This window comes from Wyeomyia smithii, chromosome 3 (assembly GCF_029784165.1).
Source record: "Wyeomyia smithii strain HCP4-BCI-WySm-NY-G18 chromosome 3, ASM2978416v1, whole genome shotgun sequence".
In the NCBI taxonomy this organism is placed as follows: Eukaryota; Metazoa; Arthropoda; class Insecta; order Diptera; family Culicidae; genus Wyeomyia; species Wyeomyia smithii.
The window spans coordinates 4722482-4734623 of record NC_073696.1 but is presented as its reverse complement, the minus strand read 5'-3'; the positions used below and the strand labels follow the sequence as shown (position 1 = coordinate 4734623).

The following is a 12142-nucleotide window of genomic DNA, read 5'->3' as shown; positions in this document are numbered from 1 at the left end:
TTCTCAAGGTTTAAGGCTTGAAAATTTCTTATCGCACCGTGGAATGGGGTGAAATTGATCACCTGAGAATTCGTGATAAAAATACTAATCAAAAGATATTGCTCTTACAACATTAGGCAATGTTAACGTGTCCTTAAACGCAACTTTTGCATGATTCACATACCTGTCAAAGTTAACCCTTGCATGCCCGGTGCAATTTTTCATATTTTAAAAAAAATCTTCTAACTCAGTCAAAACTTAATCAAATTTAATCAAACAAGTTTCCAAATGACAAAAAAAAGTATTGAATTTTCTTAAAGTAATCTTAGTCGTAAAGTTTGATAAAAGCTCAAAAAATGTAATTTTCAACAATGATCATTCCATACCATTAAAGAAATACTGATGAATTCGTGGGAAACCACAAAGATTTTAATTTCAGAGCTAGTATTCGAGCTTTTGCAACAAACCGAATTGAAATCGGTCTAACGACGATCAAATAAGAGCAAATTTAACAACAAGCAGCTCGTGAACCAAAATAAACAAATTTTAACCTGAAATATCGTTACTTTCGTTACCAAACTAGCCGTAAATGATATTTTTCAGTACAGAAATTATCATTTATCTTTAGCATATCGAAAAAAAGCACATTGCTGGAAGAATGTATGGATTTCAATGGTGATCTATTTCACCCCAATTTACCTCATAGTACCTTACAGAATTATTGAATTTATTTCATGACGAGTAGACGATAGGAATTCCACCATTAGCCAAAAAGGTTCACTGGAGCACATACCAGTACTTGTTTTAAAATTATACTATTTCGGGAAAAATGTACATGAAGCTAGTTAATTGGAAATTGTTATAAAAATTGATCAATTTCACCCCGTTCCATGGTACATTCGAATAAATGAACTACAATTTTCTGTATTTGGACGGGTGCAAAGATGATTTTCAATCGATTGCTGTAAGAATAAAGGAAATCGGTTCGGAGAATGACTGAGTTTAAAACATTTGAAAGTGGAAATTTTCGTGACGGTTGATTTTTGAATTTGTACCCCTATATATTGGGGTGACAATAAAATTAGAATCTTTCGATTTTTTTTCTATTTTTTCCCGATAATACCAGATCTTGACGTTTCATGCTTTTCTAAGACATAAAGGCATGAAGAAAAAATTTCTATATCGATAATTTCATGCACTTGTTTTATCGATATTTTCCGTGAAATTTCGATCGCTCTGAGGCACGTGTTTCCTAAGTCCAATTAACCTGAAATTTTGCGTTGGTACTTTTTCCGATAAGAGAAAAGGTTTAGGCTCCTTCTAAGCGAAGTTCGAAAGTCAATTTTTTTTTGGCTTCAAGGGCGCAAATTTTTTAAGCCCCAGAAAATCGAATTTAAAAAAAATATTCTAGATAACACCATTTCTCCACGTTTCATGCACTTCTAAGACATTTGGCATACAAAAAAATTTCGATATCGATGATTTTATGATCTATCTTAGCTTTTTTTTCATCGATATCTTTCGTGAAACTTTGACCGCTTCGAGGCAGGTGCTCCCGAAGTCCGATTGAGCTGAAATTGGGCATGGAGGCTTTTTTCGAGAAGACGAAACTTTTGAGCACTACTTCCAAGCGATAGTCGGTCAATTTTTTTTCATACCACTCGTTGTCGCGCTACTAAATAGGTTGGCAAAATTTTGCAAAAAAAAAATTATGTTTTTTTGTTAGTGTATTTTTTTTTCAAGAACACATTTATTATCTAGAACTACTTCAAAGACACCATAACCATTTTGGGTCCAAAAATATACCATCAATAGATACATATAAAATGCGCAACTAAGTTCTCGCTGTTTTTCTTAATGCAACTACAATTTTTTCAAAAAGTGTGTAAATCGGTTTAAAGTGGCTTTATGGGTAACTTCTAATACCAAAAAAGCTGTTACCGCATTTGGCATGAATCCTTGTCGAATAATTCCTTCGTCTTCGGAGGTTTTTCGAATTTCTTCATGTGGACATCAATATCGAAAATACCGTCTTGAAAGGGAAGAAACTAATTACGACACGTTATTTAATTTAGAGCTGCATTTTCGTAAACTCTTTTTAACTCTCAATGCACCTCATTCGTCGTTTTTCTAATGAAATGAAAAAAATAACACTTCAACAAATGAAGATTACTTTACTTTACTTTGTTGGTTAACGGACCAACAAAGGGGTCTAGGGCCGAACGAATTAGAGATGTCCAGCTTCTTCTGTCTTGAGCAGCCGTTCTCCAGTCTCCTCGTACACCAGCAGATCGTGCATCTTCTTCCACCGCGCACATCAACCGCGTGCGAGGCCTACCACGGTGTCGACGGCCTCTTCCTGGTTCTCTATTGAAGATAGTTTTGGCGGCTCTCTCATCAGGCATTCTGGCCACATGTCCAGCCCACTGAAGCCTGCCCCACTGTATTACCTTCACTATATCAGCATGTTTGTATACCTGGTACAACTCGTGGTTCATGCGCCTGTGCCACATTCCATTTTCTAGTTTACCGCCAAGTACCGATTTCAGAACTTTACGCTCAAAAACTCCGAGCACTCGTCGATCAGCTCCCTTCAGCGTCCATGCTTCATGTCTGTAAAGGGCCACCGGGAGTATCAGCGTCCTATACAGCGCTAGTTTTGTGCGAGTTTGCAAACTACGGGACCTTAGCTGGTTACGTAGTCCGTAGAAGGCCCTGTTCACAGCTGCAACTCGTCGTTTCACTTCACGGCTCATATCGTTGTCACATGTCACAAGCGTACCAAGATAAACGAATTCGTCAACCTCTTCAAATCGTTCCCCATCTATCTCTACTTCAGCACCAAAACCACGGGGACTGCCACGCTCTCTGCCAGCTACCATGTACTTCGTTTTGGCAGAGTTAATGACAAGTCCAGATCTCGCTGCTTCCCTCTTAAAAGGTACGAAGGCCTCCTCCAAGGCCTTACGGTTGATACCGATGATATCGATTTCGTCCGCAAAACCAAGAAGCATGTGAGATTTCGTGATGATCGTACCGGTTCTTTCCACGTTTGCCCTTCGTACTGCACCTTCAAGAGCGATGTTGAACAGCAAGTTGGAGAGCGCATTCCCCTGCTTCGGTTCATCCAACATTACGAACGCGGCTGATGTTTCGCCAGCTACCCGCACGCACAATTTCGATCCCTCCAGCGTCATACGACTCAGATTAATTAGTTTCGTAGGGAAACCGCATGATCTGCCACAGCTCGTTTCTTTTCACTGAGTCGTATGCCGCCCTGAAGTCCACAAACAGATGGTGAGTCGGTAAGTTGTACTCCCGGAACTTATCGAGGATCTGTCGCAGGGTGAAAATTTGATCCGTCGTGGAACGCCCCTGTCGAAAACCAGCCTGGTACCAACGAAGGATTCCGTTAACAGTCTCAATCTGAAGAACAGGATACGGGAGAGCACTTTATATGCCGAGTTGAGCAACGTTATGCCTCGATAGTTGCCACAATCCAATCGATGGCCCTTCTTATAGATAGGGCATATGAGGCCTTCCAACCAGTCTTTCAGCATTTCTTCATCCGCCCAGATCCTTAGTATTATCTGGTGGATCGCATAGTACAGCCGCTCGCTTCCCGCTTTTAGAAGTTCGACCGGGATACCGTCCTTCCCAGCGGCCTTGTCGTTTTTCAGCTCACTAATCGCCTTTTTCACCTACTCCTGTGTTGGTGGCTCCACAGCTTGTTCGTCACTCATAATCGTCATCCTGTTCCTGCTCTGCTCATCTGGCTCCTCAAGGTTCAATAGCGCCTGAAAATGCTCCTTCCACCTGGCTGCAACCGTCGGTTTATCAGTGAGCAGGTGACCGTCCTTGTCATTACACATGACCGGCACAGGGAAATTTCTGCATCTGACTCTGTTGACAGTTCTATAGATTCTCCGCACGTCGTTTTGAGCATAGCTGTCCTCTGCGCTGGCGAGCACCTGCTCCTCGTACTCGCGCTTCTTCCGACGGTGGGTTCTATTTTCGGCAGCTCTTGCCTCTCTCTCTGTTCTGACGCGTAGCCGCAGTAAGCATGCGGCTCCTGGCACGGTTCTTCTCATATGTTGCTCTCTGGAACTCGGCATCGAACCAACCATTAGGCTGTCTTCCACGCGTCGTACCTACCACCTCTCTCGCAGTCGTTTCCATGGCGCCGTGGATACTGCTTCACAGCCCATTTATGTTTCCCACTCCTTCCTCCTGCTGTTCTGCGATCCGTTGATCCAGCTCTCTGGCATATTCTGCTGCCACGCCATCAGCTTTCAACCGCTGAATGTTGAAACGCGTCGTCCTCTCTGTGCGAGATTTCAGCACGTTCGACACACGTGCGCGGATCTTACAAGCGAATGGTCAGAGTCCATGTTTGGTCCCCGAAAAGACCTAACATCAGTAACATCCGAAAATTGCCGACCGTCAATCAGTACGTGATCGATCTGGGAGCAGGCTTCTCCATTTGGATGCCTCCAGGTGTGTTTCCGAATATTCAAACGTGGAAAAAAGGAGCTACATATGGCCATTCCTCTGGCCGCGGCAAAGTTCATCAGCCTCTGGCCGTTTTTATTGGTTGACGAGTGGAAGCTATGCCTTCCAATGACCGGACGGAAGAATTCCTCCCTCCCAACCTGTGCGTTTGCGTCTCTGATGACGACTTTTACGTCGTGTTTTGGACACTCGTCATAGATTCGCTCAAGCTTGTCATAGAACTCATCTTTGACTTCATCGGGTTTATCGTTTGTCGGTGCGTAGGTGTTGATTAAACTGTAGTTGAGAAATTTGCCCGCCCCGTTCCGCTGCTTTGCCGCCACTGTAGATGTGGTACTGGAAAGAAGTTGCGTGCTATAGGGTCTACTGCACGGAATTCCCTTTCTCCGGAATTTGGCCACCGAACCTCCTGAATCGCTGCGATTTCGACTCCCTGCCGCTGTAGTACTCGAGCAAGCAAGCCAGTCCGCGCCGGTTCATTGAGAGATCGGACGTTTCAAGTACCCAATTTCCAATCGTTTACCTTAATCTTTTTCCGTGTTCATAGCCTAGGTCTTTGTCGAATGATCCGTTCCTGATTTTTATTTTCGTTGTTTGTGGTTGAAAAAAAAAGTTTCGGTATGTTACCTTACCAGGGTCGCGATACCTGCATCCTGAAGATTATTTGGCACAAAATCAGACATTTACAGACGGCTAAGGTAGGGTAGAGAAACTATTTTAAACAGCTTATTGAGCCTTCTGTGTATTGAGACGAAATACTCGAAAGGCGTGAAGTGAAATACAAACATAATTATATCCACTTGTTCACTATCTTTTTCTCCATCGGCACTTGTTTTCAGATTATAAAACAGAAGTTCCAAATAGAGGGAAACTACCTCAATCACCCCGAACCTATTTTTAGCAATACGCATCTGATTTGTCAACAAAGGCCAAAAATGCTGCCCCAAAGCTCAAAACAGTTGCTCTAGAAAGATAATAATTTTTTAACCATTCCTGTGAAATTTGGTGCCTCTAGCTCCTATCAAAACGTCAACTTACGCTCGCCAGGTTTATCGCCTCGACGTTATGTTTACACGGTGACCAATGTAATCAGAGTTTTTGTTTCCGTCATTGGAATTGTCGATACTTATTGGAATTCATGAGTTTGAGGCCCGTTTTTTTTATTGATTTAAAAAGCGCCCTTAGGCCGTAACATACCCTTTATGACGCTACAATAAAATCACTAACGTGTCAAAGCGGCACTTGCAGCACAGTTGCGCATTTAGTAGATTCAAATAGTAGGAGGGTGGTAACCAAGACACGACCGCATAGTTGACGTAGGACTACAATAATTTTATAATTTTATTTTGAAGCTATGTTTGATTTGAGCTCGTTTTACTTTTGTAGTTTGCTTGATTTATTTTAACCAACTTAAGCTCAACATCTTCCAAAAGGAAGGTGTTTTGGTTCCGGTGGTAATATCAAGTATCTAGGTCGTCAGCCCTAATTCATCAAGCGACACCTCAAACGACTTGGAACTAAAACTAGTTCATTGGTGGCCATTTCTACTGTTAAGGTCGTCTTTGACCATTTAAAAGTCAAAAAAGTCATGAAAAAAACCGTTCATTATTGGCATGGTTCGATTTTGGCAACAGAAAAAATTCTGAGCTGTTGCCAGAATCGAACGGGGTCTGTATTTTGATTATTTCTTTGCAGCACTCTATCTTAGAAGAAAAAATATTCTCTTTAACATTCACAATGGTCCAGAAACCAAATTTAGGAGAAAATTTGGGTCTACAGCTCTATAGCAATGTTTTAGAAAAAAAACTTTATTTTACAAAGTTACTTAAAATTATTGGAGCTATAAAATTGTAAAACAAGGTTTTCTATCTACAAAAATAAAAAAGTTAGATACTTGATTTTCCCCTAAATTTGGTTTCTGGACCATTGATGAATACCTTTCATTCTAATACAGCGAATTTTCTTTAATGCGCGAAAAGGCAACCTTCTATAAAATATTTAATTGAGTACGATTTAGTAGAAATTTAACTTCCTTCTATATCTATTTGTCTTGTTGAAGTTGCCTCACTCACCGATCACAAAGCGGCAAAGATGTCACATAAATTTTTTTCCTGTAATTACAAGCTCGTGGAAAAAATATCGATAACGAATTACAGTTTTAGTAGAAAATGTATATTCACAGAAAATTTGAAATTGACATAGAATTTTATGAACATGTTAACATTCAATTCAGGTCAATTTAAACATTTTATCAGTATACAGAATCAATCAGAAAAAAATTTGATCAGTTTCAAGATACCAAAGAACAACGAAGATACCATATTCGAAAGTTATATGCCCGTTATCTGCGAAAATAAACTGGGCTAGAGTGATGCACAACATTAGCCTCAGCAATTAATGTTTGCATAGCGTTGTTCAATTACAAGTAAGGTTATGGAAAGTAAAATTTTCTTGCAAATGCTAATTCAAAAAAATTTCAATTGAAAAATACAAACACTAACGTCGGAACTCCAATATCAAGATGAAATGAATTTGGTTTTTCTCTAAACCGCCACCGCGTGATGCAACTAGTATTGTCATATTGGACTAAATTCATTTAGCTAGTAAAATATAATCATCAGTACAGCTCGTTTAACTACCTATTCAAAGATCTGTACGGAGCATTTTGGTTTTCTATTGTCTTTTAAATACCAAAAAGGCAGAGTGTAGAGTTCAAAAATAAACAACGCATTTTGTTGTCCCGGGCGGCGCAGCCTATTTTGCGACATCCGAAAAATCATATTGAATTCTGATATTTGCTGCTATACGAAACAAGAAGAAGAAGACAATTCAAACGGCAATTCGATTGTGTTCCACGCCCCACTGTGCGTCAACAGTGGCAATGTAGTTTTCACTTGGCTTGGCATCATATTCTCCTTCAAGACATCAGTTTTATTAACATTAACATATTTGTTAACAGCAGAACGTAAAACTGTCTGGTAGTGGAGGTGGTTACGAACTTTCCGAAAAAGCTTTACCTTCGAGACATCAATTTAGTCTAGGCTGATGGAAGCTAACATTAGTTGACCTATTGGGACGGGGAGATTCTGTCAAATTTTTTTTTGCCACTGCTATACAGGATATCACTGCAGGCAGTTGGTGTTTATTCATGAAGTCTGTGCTAGGCGTGCTCGCATATGATTGGTACATTGTTGGTGAGAATTCGACCTTGAAACTTTTATTCAATTTTCACTGTTTAACAATGAAGTGATAATGAAAATTGAAGAATCACAAAATTGTCCATCATTTTATCAATCCAACGACATATCGATTATTGTGGTCCATCATGTGGTTACATCAGTATAACCGTTTGAAATCTTTCATTCCGTCGTTACATCTTGGTTTTAGTTTTCGCGGAATGTATCTCGGTATAGTGCGGTTAGACGTAGTCCTACGTCAAAAAATGACAATTTTGAGGTGTTTAGTTCATAATTTTCCTTTTTTTCCTCGATAAGATTTTTTTTTTTCAGCAGTGTATATTTTTTTGGAAAGACAAAACTACTTAACAGGGTGGCAACATAAATATATATTTCTGGATAAGGTTGTACGTCTGAACGTAAACAAAACGAGTGAGAGATGATTTGTGCTTGTGAAGTACAAGGGATATAACTCTCACTCGTTTTGTTTACGTTTTTACCTACGAGCTTATCACAAAGTACTCTAGATTTTTTCGACCTACCGGGAATTGCAGCTCGACCTGGAGATGAACGAGATTTCACCTCTCTTTCCCATCGCCGTGGCCAAACTTTACCGTCCGTATGGTATCGTCTCAGGACTGAAAATAAAGATGAAATTTCTGTTTGCTATTTTTTATACCAGGCTTTCGAGGGAAACTCTCAGTCGTGGAGGAGCCTCGTAGACTAAGAAATGTTATAGAAAATATCTGTCGCAAAATTGTTCCTAAGTAGTCAAACCGTTTGTATGCTTTAGTGTCGGCTGTTTTAGAGAAGAAAGGCAGTGATTAGTGGTTTAGTTTGATTTCGACTAAGACTGAGAGTATGGCCTGATATTGTTTTCAGGGCTGATTGATCGAAATATGCACTCAACATGGCTCTACATTTTTCAGTAGTACAATAGTTATATCAAATTCAAAATTTTCCGCTTTTTGGTGGACGCATATCTAATTTTCCGAACGATTGCTGCAAGTATGAAGGAAATCCATTTAAAACTGATTAAGTTTTAAGCATTTAAAAGTAGACAATTTCCGGGATGATCTCGATGTTTTCGGTTTTTTAATTTGCACCCCCATAATGTGGCCGTGAAACGGAATTCTACGTCAAAACTAGTTCATAGGTAATTATCTGGAAGATTTGAGGTTTGTTTGTTTGTATGGCGCGATTTATCTTACAAAATGGTAACCTCACGTAAAGATGTGAACTGCCTTCGAAAAGAAATTAATTTGTAATGTTCTTACGACATGAAAGTCGAAATCTCATCATCGGTACAATCCCTTACAATTGTGTGATGGAATCAAAGGCAAAAATCGGAACTAATTCACTAAGAAACCAGACTTATGGAATATGACCCCTGGGATTTAGTTACAATCGGCTTTCGCATATGAGTAATTCGCGCTGAAACCTTGCCGCTAGTTGCATAAGGTCCTTAATCTGTTCAATTGATTGAAACTATTTGAAAAATGATTACACAAATATTTTATTCAAATTAATAGATTCGATCAGTAGGGCGCGAAACAATTTTCTAAAAAGGTTATTTTTATCAAATCTCAGTGTTTTAATGAAGAAAAATCTCTGAAAAATGTTTTAAAACCTCCTTTGAACAGCGTTTTAATATAAAGAAGAAAAAAAGGACCTTCATGGAACGTGATCGAACATTCTGTCGCCACCTTGGATCAAGTGAACGCGTTTTTGATTATTTTTTCAACCACTGATTTCCAAACAAAGACCATTGAAAAGTTTGGAAATAATTTTGTAATTGCAATTGCAATCAGATGAGCATTATTGTTAAGCTATTAATAAATTATTTATTTGTAGCGCAGACAGCATAAAATTATCTTCAAACTTCAAAGCCTGACATTCTGATTTTGTCGTAAGCGGGTCAAAGTTTTTTTTTTTTTTTTTGCAAATGAAATAAGCTTAGAATTTGTTGATCAGATGAGTTAAAAACACTGAGGCTTGGTACCAATATGTAAATCAGTCTTAGGTTTGAAATCGGCTTAGGCAACTCCACGTTTATTTAATAAAATTCAATACGGCGCCCAAAGTGTTGAATACTTCAAATAAAAGCGTTGTCATACATTTCTATAACAATGTGCTATTCGAAAAAGGTTTCATACGACAATTTAAAAGATTATCTATTGACATATCAGAAATTACTAAAAATTCAACTTTTCTAAAAACTGTTTACCAACTTGGTGATCGAATGGTCTACAAATTCGAACAAACATAAAATTGTGTAACCGTTTTCTCAATATTTTCAGTCAATTAAGCAAATTCCGAAGATCTTGTGCAACTACTGGCCCACTTTTAGTGAGTATTTTTGTTCGCCGTCGATCAAGACTCATCCATCACGTTTCGTCAGCTACTGTTTCTTGTTTATTGCTTCGTTTGGGTTGTCTAGTTGATCGATGGCATCTACTGCCGTTCCATATTCATCGTACAGTGTACAGCGAACAGCACTCATTTTTTTTGCTATGTCATAATCCGACAATTCAATCAACCTTGACATTTCGAATGATCTTCAACCGTGGTGGGTTCACACAATTCTTCTACAATCCATAATTTTTAACAGTTTTCGCGATGCCCGTAACCTGTAACATGAACCACGTAGTTTTAAACAATGAAAAAAAAAACAAACGAAGTAAACCCGCCCAAATGAAAACCCTGCGCACGACTATGACATGGAAGCTTCAATCTACAAACGAATCGAAATGAAGAAAATAATTTCTTCTGACAGCGACATCGCCAACAATTCCTTCCACTCACCATTCTGCTTTTCCTCATTTCCAGATAATCGCAGCCTTAGCAGTATCGATCGGACCGTTGGCAGCTGGCCTGGGGAAGGGTTACTCCAGTCCTGCCATTGCCAGTCTGCAAGAGCTGCAGATACGTCAGCGTGGCAATTTTAGCTCCTTCTCGGTAAACGACCAACAGGCAAGCTGGATTGCCAGTCTTTCGTTGCTCGGTAGGTGCCCCCGCCCGGGCCCAGACGTGCTAATCTAAAAAGGAAATTAAACTCCAGTAGCTGATATCAATCCCACCATCTGTGTTTTCTGTGATTGCAGGTGCCCTTTTCGGCGGCATGTTCGGAGGCGTCGCTATGCAGTATGGCCGGAAGCGGGTGCTGGCACTGATGGCGCTCCCATTTTCGCTGTCCTGGATTTTAACGGTGTTTGCCAAATCGGTGGAAACGATGTTTTTCACCGCCTTCATCGGGGGCTTCTGCTGTGCCATCGTGTCGACCGTGACCCAGGTGTATATTAGTGAGATATCATCACCGGACATACGGGGCTTCCTGAGTGCGATTCAGAAAATTGCCGGACATCTAGGGATGCTGATATCGTACCTGCTGGGAGCGTATCTGGACTGGCGGCAGCTGGCAATGCTGGTTTCGGTGGCACCGATTATGCTCTTCATATCTGTGATCTATATACCGGAAACGCCGAGCTTCTTAGTGTTAAGAGGTTGCGACGATGAAGCTCATCGGTGAGTTTAATTAATCCTCAATTCAATCCAGAGTTTCTGAAAAATTAATTTCATTTTCAGCGCACTACAATGGCTTCGCGGTCCACACAAAAACGTAGAGATAGAACTCGACACCATCCGATCGAACGTACGTTCGTCGAGAATTAATCTTCTGAATCGGATGTCCTCACTGGCAACTACGACGACCGCAACGGTTTCCAGCAACGGGGGTCAACCCCTTCCCTCCCATCATCAACAGCAGCAGCAGCAACAGAAATCGATGACGGGTCAATTGGCTGGAATAATCCGCTCCTGGCAATTACCACGCGTATCATTCGATGCCGTCGCAACGAACGTGAAAGCCGTCATGCGCAATGCCCGCTTAGTCAAGCCTGTCTCCATCACCTGTGGCCTTATGATCTTCCAACGATTCACCGGTACGTGTCTCTGGTTAGAGGTGACTTACCGACTCTAATTTAAACTTTCGTTTCAGGTGCCAATTCGTTCAACTTCTACGCGGTAACAATTTTCAGCAAAACATTCGCCGGTATGAACCCCCACGGTGCGGCCATAGCGGTCGGTTTCGTGCAGCTCTTGGCCTCGATGCTGTCCGGTCTGCTGATCGACACCGTAGGTCGCATTCCGCTGCTCATCGTAAGCAGTGTGTTCATGTCACTTGCCCTGGCCAGCTTCGGTTCGTTCGTTTACTATGGTCACACGAATAAACTGCTCGCGAGCGTCAACTACGATCTGGATGCACCGGTCGGCAACAACGACTGGATCCCTTTGCTGTGTGTTCTGGTGTTCACGGTAGCCTTCTCGCTGGGAATCTCGCCCATCTCGTGGCTTCTGGTCGGTGAGCTATTTCCACTTGAGTATCGGGGCATCGGTAGCTCGATCGCTACCAGCTTCAGCTATTTCTGCGCCTTCCTCGGGGTGAAAACATTCATGGATTTCCAGGTGAGTAGAGT

General features: G+C 40.9%; 1 protein-coding gene across 4 annotated transcripts in view; it reads left to right on the top strand.

Annotated features, from left to right (window-relative positions):
• The window catches only part of LOC129733305 (facilitated trehalose transporter Tret1-like), a 235512-nt gene that overhangs the window by 211978 nt on the left and 11392 nt on the right, over positions 1-12142 (top strand). For all 4 annotated transcript variants that reach the window (XM_055695075.1, XM_055695072.1, XM_055695073.1 and 1 more), the window contains 4 exons: positions 10497-10671; positions 10772-11192; positions 11253-11608; positions 11665-12131. In XM_055695075.1, the coding sequence (XP_055551050.1) occupies positions 10497-10671; positions 10772-11192; positions 11253-11608; positions 11665-12131 (1419 nt within the window). The remainder of the gene's footprint in view (positions 1-10496; positions 10672-10771; positions 11193-11252; positions 11609-11664; positions 12132-12142) is intronic.